This window comes from Erythrolamprus reginae, chromosome 1 (genome assembly GCF_031021105.1).
Source record: "Erythrolamprus reginae isolate rEryReg1 chromosome 1, rEryReg1.hap1, whole genome shotgun sequence".
Classification (NCBI taxonomy): Eukaryota; Metazoa; Chordata; class Lepidosauria; order Squamata; family Dipsadidae; genus Erythrolamprus; species Erythrolamprus reginae.
The window spans coordinates 141,195,018-141,215,340 of record NC_091950.1 but is presented as its reverse complement, the minus strand read 5'-3'; the positions used below and the strand labels follow the sequence as shown (position 1 = coordinate 141,215,340).

The window sequence follows — 20,323 nt, the reverse complement described above, 5'->3', positions numbered from 1 at the left end:
TTCAAAAGGGCCATGGAGAGCAGTTCTCCATGATCAGAGGGTAAGGGAGTGACATGCCTGCAGCAGCCTTAGAGGCCAATGGCTGGGCAGATCTTAGTGCCTGACGGTGCCCCCAGCCTCAAGTGTGATGGAATACGCTATATGAGCTTTATGGCAGAAAATGTATTGAGACAAGAAACCTGCTTTAAAACTGGAACTGCTCGAGATCATTCTAACCTGCTTCAGCTATGATCTGGGGACAGGAGAAAGGCAATATCATGAGAACATAAATACATGGTTTACAAAGCAAGTTTCATGCCAGGCTTAGGGAGATATGATGCTAAAGCTCAGAGTCCATCATCCTGCAGTAAATAAACATTGCTATCTGGGACCTTTAATTCATAATATTGTGCCTTCAGGTCAACGTTATCTGCTAGATAAGTCCCTGGAGTTTTCTTGGTAACAGTTTTGCTTGCCATTCCCATCTTCCTTAGGCTGAGATCAAGCCTTTATATATTTATGTAATGTATATATTAAAGTATATATCTTAGGGCTGTAAGACCATGCCCCCTGTTGATATTGGAAGCTATTCCTCTTTCAAACCATATTCAGGAACCGGAGGATGAATCCCTCTGCTCCAGGCTTAGCAACTTTATAGTAATTCAAACTTCCCCACCACCAAGAGACAGGGAAGTTGTCGTACAATTAATGATTTAAATGATTAATTGAATTTATAATAATGAGTTTAAAGTTAATGGTTTTATTTATAGTACATTCTGGATGCCATAAATTGATGAAAAGAAGTAATTCCTACAATAAAACAGTTCTGTCTCTTGAATGTGTGAGTCACATCTGTATTTGGAAGAGCCAAATAGAAGAAGCTAGTAGTTGGCAAAATATTTAGCCTATTCAAAAGGTAATAAAAATAAATTGAAAATTTAGGGTGGTAGTTGGAATTGTGACGGTGGTAGATTATCACCACAATCTTCATGATATTGGGTTATTATTGCGCCCTTCTTAAAGATGAGCAAAAGCAGGCAAGAATTCTTGTACTTTCTTTTTTTAAGGGTATTTCAGTAAGTATAGCTTGCTATTTAATATATATTTGCTGAGCTTCCCCTTTTTTACAATTGTTGATAAATCCAAGGAGCCCAATTCTCTTTTAAACCTGCACACAATTGTACTACAGAAGTTTTCTCTGTCCTTCTTGCCATGTATTTGTAAAGCAGTGGAAAATCTGAGAAATGAGTAATGGGGTTGCGCCTGACTCATTTTAAGGTGAAGTGTTATGTTTTGCTTTTGAACTTACGTGGTTCCTTGAAAATCTTTCGTGTTGTAGTTGCCATAACATACAGTTCTTTTTCAGGATCTCAAAGAAAGTATTAATAGATGAAATGCTCGGTTGAGTCACTTAAATGGGGTCTTAGGTTTGTTTTAAACTCTCCCCCCTCTCCTTCTCTAATGGAAAAATAAATTCTCTGTTCAGAACGAACCATTCGCATTTGGTTTGCGTGCATAAAATGAGTTTAAATGGGAGGATTTGGCTACAAAGCAGTTCGTCTTTGATTGTACAGCTGTCTTAACATTCACTTTATTTAATTCTCAGAGAAGTTTACATCGCTGCCCATTCAAGCAAACTTTGAACATCCATATGTTAAAATATCCTGGCACTTGGCCAGGGCTTGGAATTGGAATCAGGGGCAAAGCCCAGTGATTTGGCGGGAGGAAGATTTCGAAGAATGGTTTCTACATGTCTGATGAACACCTGTTGTTTGGGACTATCCAAGGCATTAGACTCTAATTCCCAACATGGTACATGCAGAGGCCTCCCATGGCACCCTAGGATTTTTAAGATATTACAACTCAGTGTGTTTCAGTGATTTGTCTATTATGAGAGAGGAATCCTTTTTTTCTTTGCATGATCCATGGGATCTCTGAGGTCATTAGAATAAGATTGTCTTTAGGTACCATTGGCTCATCTGATCTCATTCGTTCTCCTAGGTTGCAGAATGAATTATATCAAACACCAGAAACTGGCCTTCTTTGGAGGTTCTTGAGTAGCCTTCAAAAACTCATAAGTTGAGCTTTTAATAATATTTTCAAATGGCTTTAATGCAAGTTCTTTATTGATGCTAATGTTTCGCTTTAACATTATTTAAATACCCTCCCCCACTAATCTTAATATGTTCTTGGGACATTATTTTGTCCAGCTATCCTCTATATTCATAGATAGCAGACCTTTTAAGAATCCCTCAATTTTTCTTCTGTATTTATGTAAAATAAGAATTGCTTTCTTTTATGCCTAAGATAACAGCTGCATACAATACCAGCCTTGTAGTATAGGCAGTGCTACAATAAAAAATGCGGTTTCTGCTAGACAAGTAGCTTTTTCACATATTAATACCCATTTGAATCAATGAAAGGAAGCTTTCCAGGAAAAGCTGTAGGATGGCAGTTATTCCGCAGGATGACAATCATCTTTTCGGTCTATGGAGAACAGATGCAGACTTTGACCATATTCCAGAAGGAATTGATGCAGCTTTCTTCAATTCCACACCCTTGAGCTTTGATGGCTTTCCTCTCCCATGCCCTTAGCCAGCAAAAGCCACACTGGTTGATGGTGATGGGAACTGAATTCATTTGGGAAGTCTTAAATTGAGGAAGATTACAGTATAGTGTACATTTGTGCACTGATAGGAATTATTAGAAGACACTGGTGGTCTTCCCTTCCATTACTAACTGTGGCTAATCCTGCTTAGCCAACCTTGCCTTGTATTTAGGAGTTCTGCCACCTGTTGAGACAAGTATTTCATAGTTCCAGCCCAGCTTGGGTTTGCATTCATGTGTTTGTGTGTGTGTTTCCCCCGATTGCTCTAGATTGTTTAAGGTATTGCCTGCTTTGCCGTGTTGAGGGGATTAGGTTAGAAATTTTAGATGAAATAAATTATACACCTCCACGCCCATCGCCTTGCCAGTTGAAAGGACAAGTGAACAAGATAAAAGCATTTTGCAGGTGCTTAGCAGCTAAGCTGGGTGTCCCTTTTGCTGATCTAGGCATGCCCAGACCCTAGAATGGTTTGCTCAAATAGAAACGTAGTTGTTTGTCATCCAAGTAACATTTGCACACAATGGCCCACTTTCCCTAGACAAATTGGAGCTCGCACAATACTGAACATGCTCAACTATTTCATTCCCTGGGCAGTGAGACTTCCTGCCCAATTGTGGCTTTCAAGTAGTTTTGTTCAAAGCTTTTGCACCAGAAATCCATCTGTTTCATGTCCTGGTTCTCTACTTACACAGAAGTAAGTTGTTTGGACTGTAATAGTCCCATGGAAGGAAGTGTAGAATGGAGAATAGTCTGAATTACCATGTACAGGACAGGGCAATTAGTCTAACACTTTTTTCTCATGTAGGACATTAACCACTTTCTTGGTGTTCGTAAGGCCAGTCTGCTCCAGATACTACCATTCATGATGGCAGAAGAGCAGACAATCCCCTGACATTAAGAGAGTCTGCTTATTTAAAAAGCTATGCATATTGCCTATGTTCTGTTCAATCCTAGTCATTTCAATAGAGATTTAAGTTTATTTTGCATGCTCCAAACTATACTGGGAAGTTGAAAAGTATCTTGGCTTTTTTTGGAAGTAAAACATCGCCTAACCCTTACGTTTAAGGGTTTAAAAACTACCCATCCAGAGTCTGATGCTTTTGTGGCTGTTTTGAGTCTGGGTCAGTCTAATTTGGTAGAATGTTAAAAAAAAGAACTTGTGACAGTAAGCTACACTGCAAAGTGGAATAATGCTCCAGCAAAAAAAAGACGTAGTAAATCACTGTCATACAGTTATTAACTACATTGCAAGGATCAATAGGTGAGCAACTATGGTAACTTTATGATTTGTGGACTCTCAATCCCAGATTTCCTGAGCTAGTAGCATGGATGACTAAGGAATTCTGGGAATGGAAGTCCACAGGTTGTAGAGTCGTCATAGTTTCCCACCCCTGGCATAGATTGATATAATAGTCATCAGGAGTTCAGGCTCAGCTCAGAACAAACTTTTTAAAAAATGCACTGAAAACTAGTTTGGCTTTGGCTGGATCACGTTCATGATCCTGAGCAGGATCTCTCTAGGGGAGTACACTAGTGAGTAAAAAATGCTTTCTTGAATGAGTCAGAACATATTTCATCCTCTACAGGTTTTTGGGATGCTTCTATTCTCCCTTAGATGGGATTTCTCTAGAGACCAGCATTTGTGCTCGGAAGTTAATGCTACCTTTTGTTTTCATATCAGAGTAGGGAGGAGCTTAATGTGCCCAAATATTCTCTTAAGATTTGGCTGGAGAAGAGGAAGCAGCACGCTGCTGAAATTATGAAATTGCTAGCTCCCAGGCATGCTTTTCTACTGCTTGGATATAGTAAATAAAATGGAAGGATTCAATTTAACATCTGCTTGTATATTCCTTCTGTTAAAAGCCTTCCCAGGCTGTGTTTGAAAAGTGTTGGTTTAATAGGAAACAGGCTGGAGGGGAGGGCTTGGTTAGCCACACCTCCCATCCTTTTACTGTATATCTGCCTGGTCGAGAGCAGCATGCTTCCTAACCCCACAACTCCAGAGGACAGATCAATGTGAGTTCTTTCATTCACCACTCGCTGCAGCACACTTCCCCATAGCAACCTTCGAATGGCTCGTGCAATAGTCAGTGCTTGGCTTCTGCTGATGCTCCTATGCTGCTTAGCCAATGCCCAGAGCTGGAGGGATTGGTTTTGGAGAGGCTCAGAACAAACCACCCTGTCTCCCACAAAAGCTGCCGAGGCTGAAGATGAGACAAGCCAGGACTTTTCCACGTCTGCAGTGACCGCCAGCTCAAATGCCCCCTTTGAAAGTACCACCGATCCTGAGCCCATGGGGAAAGCGGGGACCGTGTTTACCCTGAAGCAACCAGACTTTACTCCAACCACAGCAGTCCCTGCAGCAACATCTCCTTCCCAGGAAGAAGGCAGAGAAAGAAATATTACAGGAGTGGGAGTGGAGATCCTCAACGTGGCTGAAGGCATCCAGAATTTGGTTCAGCTTTTGGATGAAAAGGTAACCGACAGGATAGAGAGGACCGAGGTACCTGCCACGACGGAGACCAGCGCATCACCTGCCCCTGTTACGGAATCACAGAGTATCCAGAACTTCACTGCTAACTTAACGGGTGACATACAGACCTCCCTGAAAACGAAGAAGCCAGAGGGGGCAACGAAGCTGGCTCGTCTGTGGAGCAAAGAGTTGGTGCTTCTCTGGAACAAGACGCGCAACTTCCCGAAGAAACCTGGGAAACCACGGCAAGGTAGTTCCTCTTTCTCATTTTCACCTGATGGTCATTTCAGTGGCACCGTGTCGGTTTTTCAAGAATCTCCAGAAGCAGGGCAAGAAGTTGCTTTCATTCCCCCGGCAACAAGGGCAACCTGGGGCACTTTCTCAAAAAAACAAGGGATTTTGACCACTGCAAAAGCTTTGAAATTGCAGGAATCCCCGAGTAACATCAGCAGCAGGGGCAGCAACAGCAGCTTGCATGCAGGAATGCCGTCCAAGGTGGTGGGTACTTTAGACAGCTGGGTGGTGCCTTATGTCACAAATCCCAGCCAGCCTGTCTCCAGAGGCCGTGGAGCACACCTCAGCTTTCAAAGCCACCCCTTCTTTAAACATTTTGGGATAGGAGTAGCTGGTGCAAAAACAAACCATTCTAGAGATTCGATTTCTAATCCCAGTGCAACTAACGCTATGGATTCCCCCCCTGCCAATAACTCTGACTCTCTTGAGTTTTTACTAACCTATGCTGTGCAACGTAGCAATAGCAGTTCAGGGCTTCTTCCTTCCTTCTTACCTGGATTGACTTCGTCGGCTGGCCGGTGCTTGCCCTTACCGACCAAGTTGTCGTATTGCAACCACCTGGGCATGAAGCATTTCCGAATGCCGAATTATTTGCACCACGGCAGTGAGCAGGAAGTTTGGGCTGCTTTGCATGAGTGGGAGGGGCTTCTTAGATCTCGGTGTCACCGCTACTTGGAGTGGTTTCTCTGCTTGCTACTGGTACCTGGGTGCAATGCTTCTCTCCCGGTCACCCCACCGCCCTGCCGGGGATTTTGTGAGGCCTTGAAAGATCTGTGTTGGACTCACTGGAAACAGGGGCGCCTTCCAATATCCTGTGAATCTCTCCCAGAGGAGGACGGCCCATATTCATGTGTGTTTGTAAATGTTTCAGCAGGTAATAAGGCAAGGTTAATCGTCTCTTTTCCCATTCTTTCCCATCACCAGGTAAGCTCTTTTTGTAATAGATTCCGATAGGAGGAGAAAAAAAAAGAGACATTCCACCTACATGGACACAGGCAAAGGGTCAGAAAAGAAAGAGAAAATAGAGATACCACCAATCTCTTCTTGATAGACGAAGTCCAGGTTTTATGGTGCCAAAGCAAGCATCGTTTTAATGTGAATTTCTTAATATGTTAGTGTTATGTTTGCAAGTTGCTAGAATAAAGGTGATCGACAGGTAGGGTTTCCAAATTGGGGTGCTCTACTGATGTACAAACTTTAATCCCCCAAATGAAAGAGCAGGGATGGTGCAGTGGTTAAAGTGCAGCATTGCAGGCTACTTTGGCTAACTGCTAGCTGTAGTTCAGCAGTTCAAATCTCACCACCGGCTCAAGGTTGACTCAGCCTTCCATCTTTCTAATGTGGGTAAAATGAGGACCCAGATTGTTGGGGGCAATAGGCTGATTCTGTAAATGGCTTAGAGAGGGCTGTAAAAGCACTATGAAGCAGTATATAAAGCTAAATAATAATAATAATAATAATAATAATAATAATAATAATAATAATAATAATTTATTAGGTTTGTATGCCACCCCTCTCCGAAGACTCGGGGCGGCATACAAATAAATGCTACTGCTATTAACATTGCTGAGAACTCTGGGGTTTGGAAATCCCCAAGAGAGGGCATCCCAGTTAGGAAAGGGTGCATTCTTCTATAATAATGAAGAATTGCTTGCCAACCAGGAGAAAATTGCCACCAATAGTATGGGCAAAGAAGGGAGCAGTATTTGGCAAAGTTAGGAAGAGCCATAAATCTTTTGTCTAAGCCTTGATTCTGTAAAGTGGCGGCAAAGCAGCACTATCTCACAGGAAAGACCACGTGTTTCATTCATCGGTTTTTGTTTACTTCAGCAACTTTGAGATGTATGAAGTCAATAGCTGTGCTGGCTTAGGAATTCTGGGAACTGTAATCTGTACATCTCAGGTGCCAAGGTTGAGAAATAATCCAAGGTTGGATTAGCACATGCTGTTGTTTTGGGGCCCTCAGATAGTTTTGCCTCCAAAGTTGTCAAAGGTTCTAGATGTAATTTATTTATTTTATTAGAGTTGAAAGGGACCTTGTAGGTCATCAAGTCCAACCCCCTAATCTTGGACCTTCAAGTGAGAAATGAACATATGCCAAAAAAGAGATAAGGGGAAGCATGCTAAGAATTAGGGTTTGTGATTCTTTGGATACGAACATGTGTTATATGTTATGTTCTTCCTCTGGTTTGATGAAAGTCAGTCAGGAAACTGTGGACTGCCATTAACAGGATCTCCCCACCATTGCTTTGGGGAGAGGCGCCTTCTTATCATAAGAATATAGTTCCAGAAGAGCATATGTGATGATAAGCAGAAATACTGTTCTTTCAAAATGCTTTGCAAGAGGCAATATGATAAGGCAATCTCATGGGGTTGGAAAGATAGTTGATTGTGTATCTGTGTGCTTGCGCGCACACATTTGTGCACAAAAGAGGAAGAGAATAGTATGGATGCAGGAATTTTAATAGACAGCTATTGTAGTGTAATTTTGAATTTTTAAATAATAGTATTTTTTAAAATTACAATTGCAGCAACAGTGTAATGCAATTTTCAGAGTAGCACACATGGAACGATTCTTTATTTCATTTCATTTTTGCACTCATTTTTAGTTGTAGCATAATGCTTTTCTATTTATCTTTGTTAAAAATCACTGCTGAAAAAGCATTCCAATCCAAGCTGTAGTTTAGCATTTCAAAAAATACCCCTTATTAAACAGGTAAATATTTCCTAAAGTCCTTCTTTTCCTAGGCCCTGGGTGTATCCACATTTCCTATATCTTGGAGTTCCTTTTCACCACGTGCAGAAGCTGTACGTTTCAGAAAACATGTTCCTACAAGACAAGAATATTTCTTGGTGTGCCTGTAATATCTCAGATTTCTGCTGGCAAAGAATATTCCACACTCTTTCAAGGATTTAGAACTTGGGGGTCATCCAGAATATTTGTTTGGCAGTAGACTGAGGACGGACAAAAAGAAATATTTCATGCAACATGTAATTAGGATATAGAATCTCTGGTCACAGGCTGTTACGATAGCTGCTGTTGGCTTGAACAGGTTATTCTTACTAATAAATCTATCCCTCCTAAACCTGTACAATGACAGCTATTCATCCTAATTATATATGGGGCATCCATGTTTAGAGTCACTCTTTTGGAGGTAGAATATAATCTGAAATTGACAGTCGTTTGAGATAGCTTTCCCTTCCCATGATATTGATAGATATATGGGGGGGCGTGGCGTTGGCCCACTCATCAAAGGGAGTTTTGCAAGTTATTGAAACAATGGCAAGACCTGTTTATCAGAGATGAAAGATAGATGACTGCACACACGATGATCAAACATTCTTCTTTGAAAACGTGCTTTCATTTCTCTGAAAAAAGAGAAGCTCTTGTCACTGATTAGCAGACTCTGGAGGCAAAAAAGGGGTGGATGTTACCACTGTGACTTGCTTGAGATTTCCCAAGAAAGTTTAATTGCCTGCACAATAAGATGAAAGTGGCTGATGGTTGTTACATTCTTCACGCTTGTGGATATATGAAAAAAGATGGGTCCTTTCGTTTCTGTCTCTCTCTCCCTCTCCCTCTCTCTTTACTCAGGAAACTGAGTAAAGGAGAATAAATCACAAGTATTGCCCACAAGATCATATGCTGCAACGTTCTATCTGTCAACGACTACTTCAGCTTCAATCGCAACAACACAAGAGCACGCAACAGATTCAAACTTAATATTAACCGCTCCAAACTTGACTGTAAAAAATATGACTTCAGCAACCGAGTTGTCGAAGCATGGAGCTCATTACCTGACTCAGTAGTGTCAACCCCTAACCCCCAACATTTTTCCCTTAGACTATCCATGATTGACCTCTCCAGGTTCCTTAGAGGTCAGTAAGGGGCGTGCATAAGTGCACCAGTGTGCCTTCCGTCCCCTGTCCAATTGTCTCTCCTTATCTCATTTATCTTTTCTTCCTTTCAAATTTGTTCACCTATACTTTTATATCTTTTCTTCTATTCTTATTTTTAGTTATATTACTACATATCTATTCTCTTCAATGTGTATTATGTATTGGACTAAATAAATAAATAAATAAATAAATAAATAAATAAAATAAATCCCTATTAACATTTAATAGATCCCAACAAAACCAACACAAACATATGCAAGCTCTTCACTGTTCTAGAACCCTTCATCAAATAATAAGTTACAAATTCCAGAGGGGGGGAAATTGCAGTGTGGGTGAAGACAGATATTATAAACTTAATGGACTTGCTAGAAATTGATGCTCTGCGTGCGAATTAGGTTACAGCTAGCAATTATGGAGAAACAGTTTGATGGAGTTAAGGCATTGGTATAGAAACCAGGAGACTGAATTCTTGTCCTGTCTTAGATACAAACTCCCGTGGGAGACCTTGGACAACTCATTCCCTCTCAACCCTAGGAAGGAGGCAATGGCAAACCACTTGTGCAAAAAACTTCCAAAGAAAGCTCCAGGGACTTGTCCAGGCGGTCTCCAAAAAACGGATATGATTAAATGGAAGTGCAAAAAAAAGAAGAAGAGCCATTTGGAATGAAAAAAACAATGCCTAACTGTCCTGGGTACTGAAAACAAAAATGCCATTTTTAATCAACATATCATGTAATCTTTTGAGATGATTCAAATATCACAGAGAATCTGGCTTGAATGTCTAAGGCAATTGTTCACTTTACATGTCTGCAGGACACACCCATCAATAATTGCATTGGAAGTTTCTAATGCCTAATTTGTTGCTTTTCTTTTTGCATTATGGGTGCAAGAAATAATTCCCATCTCCTGCTTTGTCTACTGTTTCTTCTCGCTGCTGCCACTATAGTTCTTCTTTCTATGCTTTCTATAGTTGTTTCAAATGTGCCTTCCAGTCTAGCAGTCATGCAGTTCTCTGTATTTATCTGCCAAGTACAGGAGAGATTTGTGGCTCAGTGTTTTTGGAGATCTTTTGTTTGTCACATAATTTTCCGGGGTTCTTTTTTTTCTTTTCCTTTAATTATAATATTGCATTATTAACACGATTGTATCATTTTCCTCCCCTGATATAAATAGATCATTTCAAATACAGTATTATTGAAAAAAAATACAGAAATACACTCCTCACAATATGTTTTCTGATTAGATCATCCTTATTTTTTCCTAGATGGGAAATACAAATCTATTTTAGTTACAGGCATCTTGTCTATAAAAGCCATTGTTTTCCTGGCTGGGATTTTGTTTTTAATGTTCTGATGGATGGTGGAGTCCGTTTTAAGAGCTTCGGTCAGTCTCTGTTGAGAAAGGCACCTCCTGACAATGTTATTTATGCCCAAGAACCTTTTCCGTCAAGAGGCTATGAATGCACCTCCTTCTTTTCAATGTGCTTCTAAATGCTTTCCCTCCAGGTAAGAGAAGGGTGGTTCCTGGCATTATTCCAGGCTGGGAAATATATTTACAGTAAAGGCAGAAGTCCAAATGCCAAAAGAACAATGTGTGTGTTTGGGAGGGGGTTGCATCTCAGCTCCCTCAGGTCTCATCTTCAAAAAGAAGGAGTTGAATTTTTCCACCTCTTCCTTTCTCTTGAGGAATACACCAAGTGGAGAGGTCTAGCCCCATGTGCAGAGGCATTCCTCTGTTTCTCCCTGGCTTCTTCTAGGACAGTGGTTCTCAACCTGGGGGTGGGGAACCCTTTGGGTTGAACGGCCATCTCACAGGGGTCACCTAAGATCATGGGGAAAGACAAATGGTGTTAGGAACTAAAGCTTCTATTCTGGCACCTTGGAAAATATTTTTACAACCCAACCAATCAGGCATTTATAGTGGCGGGTGTCCCTCTGACCTTCCTGCCAATCTGCTTAAAGCTCTGATGGGAGAATTGGCACTAGAATTATGGTTGGGGGCAGTGTTCCCTCTAATTTTTGGGGGGGATGGGCGGAAAAGTATAGTGTCTGAGCGGCAGTCCCTTCGGGACTGGGCGACACAGAAATAATAAATAAATAAACAAGCAAACAAATAAAAAACCCACCCTGTTTTGCCTCAGAGAATTTCAAAATAAAATACTGTACTGTGTGTCTATAACAGTGAGGTCATAATAGGGCAACTCTATCAATATCAAAATGCCACTTAAATAGTTGAGCTAGTTTCAAACTAGATTTTGATTTTCTTTCTCTCTTCCTTACTCCCATTCTTTTTCTTTCTCTTTTCCTTCCTCTCTTTTTTCTATCTGTTTCTCTCTCTTCCTCTCTTCCTCTCTCTCTCCTTCCCTCTCACTCTTTCCCTCTCGGCTTCTGGGCAGGTTTGGAAAACTCTGAGTTGATGATGATTTTTAAGTGAGCGATTGCTCACTGCTCAGCTTAGAGGGAACTATGGTTGGGGGTCACCACAACATGAGGAACTGTATTAATGGGTCGCGGCATTAGAAAGGTTGAGAACCACTGTTCTAGGACCTCAGGAGTCCCCAAACTTGGTAACTTTTGTGGACTTCAAGTCCCAGAATTCTCCAGCCAGCATTAGCACTTAAAGTTGCCAAGTTTGAAGACCTTTGTTTCAGGAGGCCTTTCAGAGTTTAGAGAGAATGGCTGCAATAAAGCACCCCAGTTTTTTGTGGTTGAGAAGAGGTTCATACTCAGGATCATTGAAGCTCATGATTTCATGACCTGGTGCAGGCTGCCTTGAGATTTCTGGAAGGTTTCAGTCCCGAAACATCTGGAGGTTGCCAAGATGGACACAGCTGCTCTGAGATCACAGCAGACAAAACCTATGGTTGCTTCTTCTGGTTTTAAAGCGTCAAGAATGGCCTTGGGGGATGTGATGCAGATCTCTTTCCAGCTTTTAAATAAATACAATATTTATCGTTCAGTTACAGTGATTTTAGCTTTCATACATTAAAACTCCTATATTTTCCAGCACTATATAAGCTTTCTTTCTTTTAGGTACTGTGCAGAATAAATTAGATACTATGCAGAATAAAATTTTGGATAGAATTATTCCACTCTTTTTTGACTTGCTGCCTTGCGACAAAATATTTTCCTTTTGTTGGTTCGTTTGTGGATCATTAACTTTCACAAGTTTGAGGGCTAGAGTCAAAATGTGCTTTGTGGGTTTAGGTTCATTTTAGTTCATGGGACTGACATGTTTATGGAATAGGGCATAAATGGATTAAAAATTTCACCATAGTGGAAAAATAAAATAACTGTTGCACCTTATTCCTCAGCATCAGTGGCAGCTATAGTATATTGGGGTACGTTGCATGGGACAGAGAAATTGGGTCAACTATGTTTAGAGGCTTATGGATTATGTCAAGGATGGACATCTTGGTCTCTTCTACATGTTTTAGATTATATCTCTTGAAAGTCCCTTCCAGCCTGCCCAATAGTCAGGAGTTCTGGGAATTGTAATGAAAAATATTCCAAAGGCTACCAACTTATCTTACAAGTATTAGCTGAACCAGCAGGCTTCAAGCTTTCCATACTTTTGAGTAGGCTCCAGAGATGTCTTAGCAGGTTCTGACTAGATCTGGAGAACCGGTAGTAATAATTTTGAGTAGTTCTGAGAACTGGAAAATACCATCTTTGACTGGCCCCACACTATCTATTCTCTGCCTCCCGATCCCATCTGATCGGGGGATTTTGCAGTATCCTTCTCCTACCATGCCCACTAAGCCACTCCCACAGAACTGGTAGTAAAACATTTTTTTGAATCTCACCTCTGGCCCAGGCTGCAAACTTTTCATATATTTGAATGGTTGCCATGATTCCTTTTATGTCAAATTCAGCATCTTGCAAAAGACAACTCTTGGGAAAACTACAATCAAAATAACAAAGCCATAATCACAGGGTGGTTTTTTTTTTAAAAAAAACAACAACCCATAAATAACAAAACAAAAATAAAACATAAAAGAACCCCAAGATAGCAGTTTATTCCAGTTTCCAAAGCCAGGGTGGATTCATAAGTAGTGCATAAGCCCTAATACATTATTTTTACCTACTGTTCTTTAATTTTTCAGTGTAACTACTTCTGTGTCTGAAATCTTTGGCAGAAAAATAGTATAATAGAGAATTCCTTCTTTCTTTCTTTCTTTCTTTCTTTCTTTCTTTCTTTCTTTCTTTCTTTCTTTCCTTCCTTTCTCTCTCTCTCTCCTTCCTTCCTTCCTTCCTTCCTTCTTTCCTTCTTGCGATGCCATAGGGATTCTAACTCAGCACAAAGATCCTTCTAAAGTTTTCAACTGCAGAGAAAATGTTCTGGCTCTTGCCTTGAAAAATAAATCCACACCAATAAATGCTCCCTCTCCTTCAATCACTTTTTGACTCCACAAACAGGGCTCTGGCAAACCACATTCTTTCCCAATTTCCTCTTCATATAAAATGTTTTAAATTGTGTGTGGGTTTAATTGCTCTTCATCCCATAACTTTTTTGTAAGCTAGTAATTCATTATCTGAAACACATTAAGCCAGTTTCCAAGGTTTGAGTCATCTTTGTGTTGAATAATCTTGGGAGATGCTCTAGGAACTGAAGGGGAAGCTTTCTGCTCATTAGTAGTGGCTGTGGCATCTATGAACCACAAGAGAAATTTTGTTCACTATGAGCCACTGATAGAACACCAATACCCCCTTTGACAAATAATATTACTTGCCAAAGCAACCTATTGGAGCTATATTAATTTGAAAGATAATTCATGTGGAAATGTGGGTCCTTTGTCTGCCCTTTTAATATTAGCATCCTTATAGCTGACTGGGACTGAGGGACCGGTTGAGTTATAGATGCTACTTTGCCTAGAGCAGTGTTTTTCAACCAGTGTGCCGCGGCACACTAGTGTGCCGTGAGACATGGTCAGGTGTGCCGCGAAGCTCTGAGAGAGAAAGAAAACAAGAGAGAGAGAAAGAAAGAGAGAGAGAAAGAGAAAGAAAGAGAGAGAGAGAGAAAGAAAAAGAGAGAGAGAGAGAGAAAGAGCAAGAGAGAGAGAAAGCAAGCAAGAGAGAGAGAGAGAGAAAGAAAACAGAGAGAAAGAGAGAGAGAGAAAGCAAGAGAGGGAAAAAGAAAGAGAATGAGAGAGAAAGAAAGAAAGAAAGGAAGGAAGGAAGAGAGAGAGAAAGAGAACAAGAGAGAAAGAAAGAAAGAAAGAGAGAGAGAAAGAGAGGGATGGAAGGTGGGAGAGAGAAAGACATAGAGGGAGGTAGGGAGGGAGAGAGAAAGAGAGCAAAAAAGAGGAAGAAAGGAAGAGAGAAAGAAAGAGGGAAGGAGAGAGAGAAGAAAAAAGAGAAAGAGAGAAAGAGGGAGGGAGGGAGGGAGAGAGAGAGAAATAGAGCGAAAGGGAGGAAGAAAGAGAGAATTTTTTTGTCCAAACTTTTTTTAGCCCCCCCCCCCATCCCCACTCAATGTGCCCCATGGTTTTGTAAATGTAAAAAATGTGCCGCGGCTCAAAAAAGGTTGAAAATCACTGGCCTAGAGTGTAGATAATATTGCCTCCAGTTTGGTGGAGCAGTTTTTCCTCTCCTTTTAATATTTGCATGGACTCTCCATAAAATATATCTGCTCACCTGGTGGTTAACAGCCTGGACCTCTTCAGTTGTCAGTTAGTCAATAGGCTTGTAGGAGCCAGACAGTAGGATTGTAGGAACTCACAGTAGGAGACTATGAGTGCTAATCCCACGAGCCTGAAAGCAATCTGGATGACTTTGGGCTAGTCTCTCTCTGTCTCTCTCAGCCCAATCAGGGTTGTTGTTATGGGGAAAATAGAAGGAAGGAAAAAGAATAGTTATGTTATCCCACTTTTATGTGGGATAAAAAGGAACTAAAAAATATAATAAATTAACATTATGTTGCAACTACAACAAAAGAAGCAGCAAAGGTCTTCTCTGTCTTTTGAGGTATGAATTCGCAGCCAACTTTCTTCTTTTGAAAAGCTAGATTTGCACAGAATGGTTTAGAAAACTCACTTGTACTGGAATTTAGGATGAGCCGTGCATAAACCATGGTGGCACAGTCGTTAGAGTGCAGTACTGCAAGCTGCTTCTGCTGACTGCTGCATGTAGTTCACTAGTTCAAATCTCACCAGGCTCAAGGTTGACTCAGCCTTCCATCTTTCTGAGGTGGGTAAAATGAAGACCCAGATTGTTGGGGGCAATATGCTGATTCTGTAAACCGCTTAGAGAGGGCTGTAAAGTAGTGATGGGCGAACCCAACGGTGTTCGGGTTCGGCAAGTGCAGCTGAATTTTACGCAAAATTCGGCCGAATCCGAACCGAACCCGAACGGGGAATCCCTCCCATGAAGAGATTCCGGGGGCGGAGCTTTGACGTCAACAGCAGGTTGCTAAGGACGCCAAGGTGATCACTTCCTGGATTCCATGGAATTCAGGAAGTGATCACCTTGGTGTCCTTAGCAACCTTCCGGTGATGTCAAAGCTCCGCCCCCGGAATCTCTTCGTGGGAGGGATTCCCCAGCTCCTTCAAAGGGAGGTCTTCACGTAAAAATAAACATTGATATTTTTACGTGAAAGGACACCGCAGCGGCGCTGCAAGCAAAGGGCGGTCCTTTCACGTAAAAATAAACATGTTTATTTTTACGTGAAAGGACCGCCCTTTGCTTGCAGATTCTATGGAATCCAGGAAGGGATCACCTTGGTGTCCTTAACAACCGGCCGGTGACGTCAAAGCTCCGAACGCTGACCACGACCCTGAACTTTGCCCGAAGTTTGGAAAAATTTCGTGTTCGTGTTTGGCATACCGAACACCACAAAATTCAGTACGGACCCGAATTGTGCGGGTTCAGTTCACCCATCACTACTGTAAAGCATTGATAAGCAGTATTTAAGTCTAAGTACTATTGCTAGTGCTTTAGATACCAAATCCAGGTATAATGCAGGACTGCTGTGTGTCAAAGGACATCCATTCAATATAGCGTTCCCTTTCCTCCCAATGCATAAGCACAAATAGATGCTTTTCTTCCTACCAGGAGTTTCCTTACCTTAACAATTTAGAACATCTGGCATTTCCCTCTTTTTCTTTCTTTTCATGGCACCGATTCAGGACAAAACATTTGCATCATGCTTCAAAATCTCTGGCATTTATGCCTTGTAATTTTTACAGCTGTCTGGAGGATATAGCATAGTAGACTATTGTAGTCAACAGTGCTAGGAAAAAGCCCTCTTTGGTCAAGTCTGGACGTGAATCCAGTTTGTGCAATCTGTTTCATTTCGTTAAGAGCAACGTGATTGTCTGACGAATCCAGTGTTCTTGTTCTTCTCTTTCCACCTCCTGCCATTGTAACTACAGATGCATCAGGATCTTAACGAATGACACCATTCTATTTTGCACCAGTTGTTCAGTCGCTAATTCTGTAAAAATAACAGCAATCCCTACTCCATCTCAGTTGCCAAGAGCCTCATGAGAAAATGCCATGCCTTTCAAACAAATAAGACAGACCCTTGACAGAGTCTGGCTGCCCTGATTGGAGATAGGATTGCCTTCACTGCAATAACTTCGCCCAAGTCAGTTGTGTGCATATAATGCAATTGCGTTATCCAATTGTTTATTGTTGCATTTTCCCACCTTATAGACTGTATGTTAGCTTTGAAGTCAATTGTTTTAGACTGCAATAGTTCTCAATCTGGGGGTTGGGGCCCCTTTGGGGGTCGAACGACCGCTTCACAGGGGTTGCCTAAGACCATGGGAAAAGACAAATTTCTCATGGTGTTAGGAATTAAAGCTTCTATTTTGGCGTATATTTTTACAATTTTTACAATTAAAACCCGACCAATCAGGTGCTTACAGTGGGGGTGTCCCTCTGACCTTCCTGGCAATCAGCTTAAAGCTCTGTTGGGAGAATTAGTGCTAGACTTATGGTTGGGGGTCACCACAACATGAGGAACTGTATTAAGGGGTCGCAGCATTAGAAAGGTTGAGAACCACTGGTTTAGAGGCTAAGGCGTCAGACTAGAAACTAGGAGGCTGTGAGTTCTAGTTCTGCTTTAGACATGAAACCAGATGGAGGATCTTGTGCCAGTCATTCTCTCTCATCCCTAGCAAGAAGGCAATGGAAAGCCACTTCTAAAAGGCTTTAGAAAGAAAACTTCAGGGACTATCCCAGGTGGGGTAGTATAAAGACCATTCCCACCCCTCCAAAAACCAGTAAGCATTCATCTTTAGTTTGGTTAATTTGAAATATTTTTTCTTGATATAAGAAGAGGTATCAAGTGATTGTATGATGAGCCGAACTGGTGAAGAACTTAAGGTGGTGGCCTGGCACTGCTGAGGCCCAGGTTCAAGTCTGTCCTCAGCCACAGAACCTTTCTGGGTGGCTTTGGGTGGATTGTTCTTTCTCAGCCAAAGTAATATACTGTATTTAGGTTTACAAAGCATGTGTTGCAGACCTGTGCAGCATTTTTTTTAAAAAAAAAAGATGGATAATTGCGGTACTTGCAGTGTCTCTTGAGCAGATTTATAGGAAGAACTTCCAATAGTATATTTACTAGTATTAAGAATACAAAACAAGAACTTACAGTACACAAGATATAGTTATTAAGTTTCTGTAGTCTGCGGGTGGGAGGTTTTGGTTAGGAGTACAGTGGTACCTCAAGATACGAACCCCTCGTCTTATGAACAACTCAAGATACGAACCTGGGGTTCAGAAAACATTTGCCTCTTCTTACGAACTTTTTTCGTGTTACGAACGCCAAACCCGAACTTCCGGGTTCGGCGTTCGGGAGGCTGCTGGGAAGCCGGGCTGGGGGGCTTCCCAGCAACCTCCCGAACCCCGAACTTTTGCCGAACTTCTGGGTACGGGGTTCGGGAGGTTGCTGGGGAGCCCCCCAGCCTGGCTGTCACCTTTTAAAACAGCCGGGCGGCTTTCCAGCAGCCTCCGAATGCCGAACGCGGAAGTTCGGGTTTGGCGTTCGGCTTCGGGACGCTGCTGGAAAGCCGCCCGGCTGTTTTAAAAGGTGACAGCCGGGCTGGGGGGCTCCCCAGCAACCTCCCGAACCCCGAACCCGGAAGTTCAGCAAAAGTTCGGGGTTCGGGAGGTTGCTGGGGAGCCCCCCCGCCCGGCTGTCACCTTTTAAAACAGCCGGGCGGCTTTCCAGCAGCCTCCTGAAGCCGAATGCCAAACCCGAACTTCTGCGTTCGGTGTTCGGAGGCTGCTGGAAAGCCGCCCGGCTGTTTTAAAAGGTGACAGCCAGGCTGGGGGGCTCCCCAGCAACCTCCCGAACCCCGTACCCAGAAGTTCGGCAAAAGTTCGGGGTTCGGGAGGTTGCTGGGAAGCCCCCCAGCCCGGCTGTCATCTTTTAAAACAGCCGGGCAGATTTCCAGCAGCCTCCTGAAGCCGAACGCCAAACCCGAACTTCCGCGTTTGGCGTTCGGAGGCTGCTGGGAAGCCCCGCCGCCCACCTGTCACCTTTTAAAACAGCCTGGGGGCTTCTCGGCGGCCTCCCAAATGCCAAACCCGGAAGTTCGGGTTTGGCGTTCGGCGTTCGGGAGGTCGCTGAGAAGCCCCTAGGCTGTTTTAAAAGGTGACAGCCGGGCGGCAGCGTTTTTTTGCGGGGGGGGGGGGGGTTTGGTTGCACGGATTAATTGACTTTACATTGTTTCCTATGGGAAACAATGTTTCGTCTTACGAACCTTTCGTCTTACGAACCTCCCCCTGGAACCAATTAGGTTCGTAAGACGAGGTATGACTGTACTGTATATCTGAAAATGTGAAACTATAAGGAGGTGTGCCCAGGCCAACCAGACAATGCAAAGTTATCAGAAGACAAATTAGTAAGGTTGATCCTCTATCACCTTCTTTAATCTCCAACCAGGCCTCCTGGTCTTGCCATCTCCCAGGCAGCACTAGGTAGAACTTTGAGTTGCAACCTTCCACATCACTTTGGAGTGCAGTACTGCGGAATTTATTTTGGGGCCAGATTCACTCTTGTAAATGAGATGATAGTAAAGATTAAGAAGAAATAAAGAAGAAGAAGTGGTGCTAGTTGGAAATAAAATGTGAACTGGGTGATAAACTAAACATCTCTGAGAATCTGCACTAATGGATGGCATGTTGCCTATATCTGCTAAAGGCAACAGCCTTGCAAATAAATTCCTTTTACGAAGCATATCTACAAACTGTCCAGAATGCAATTATATACACAGCTGTTTGGGGCTCACCAGGAAGTCAAGTTTCCTTCCATCCATTTATTCTGGTCAAGATGTAACTTAATGACAGGAAAAGAGAGGAAACTCATTATTCCATCAACAGTACATACCTCAAATCCTTCCATGTGGAGAAAGGACAGGGTTAAAGTTTATTCTTCCCCACCATTCCTACTGAAGACCACTGCAATCATTGGGGGGAAAGAGCAACTCGGTTGCACTGGGAGAATCAGTGAGCTGAGATGAAAGCTTCCTCCTTCCCTTCAAATTGTTTTATCAATATTGTTTCTTTGGATCTGTTGGAAACATTTGCACAACAGCCATCCTTTTCCTACCAGCAAATCAGTAGAGAAAAAGAACAAGTACAGATAACCCTTCATTTACAACCATTTTTTTATGTGTGCGATCATTGCAACAGCACTGAAAAAAAATGACTTATGACTGGTCCTCGCACTTAAATTTTTCATAGCATCTCCACTGCCACACTATCAAAATCCGAGGACTTGGCAACTAGCAGATGTTACTAAGGTTGCAGCGTCCTGGGGTCATGTGACTGCGGGGGTGGCGCAGCAGGTAGAGTGCTGTACTGCAGGCCACTGAAGCTGACTTGTAGATCTGAAGGTCAGCAGTTCAAATCTCATCACTGGCTCAAGGTTGACTCAGCCTTCCATCCTTCCGAGGTAGGTAAAATGAGGACCTGGATTGTGGGGGCAATAGCCTAGCTCTGTTAAAAAGGTGCTATTGCTAACATGTTGTAAGCCGCCCTGAGTCTAAGGAGAAGGGCGGCATAAAAATCAAACAAACAAACAAACAAATTTGCAGCCTTCCCAGCCAGCTTCCAACA

The 20,323-nt window shown here is 42.3% G+C and overlaps 1 protein-coding gene across 5 annotated transcripts in view; it reads left to right on the top strand.

Annotated features, from left to right (window-relative positions):
• COL18A1 (collagen type XVIII alpha 1 chain) overlaps positions 1-20,323 on the top strand; it is a 261,272-nt gene that overhangs the window by 123,355 nt on the left and 117,594 nt on the right. For 2 of the 5 annotated variants that reach the window (XM_070726663.1, XM_070726654.1), the window contains exon 1: positions 4,538-5,310. The exons of 2 other annotated variants lie outside the window; for them this stretch is intronic. In XM_070726663.1, coding sequence (XP_070582764.1) covers positions 4,659-5,310 — 652 coding nt within the window. In that variant the 5' untranslated portion in view covers positions 4,538-4,658. Of the gene's footprint in view, positions 1-4,528; positions 6,229-20,323 lie in introns of those variants that run through there. One more of the 5 variants, XM_070726645.1, reaches the window with a different exon arrangement.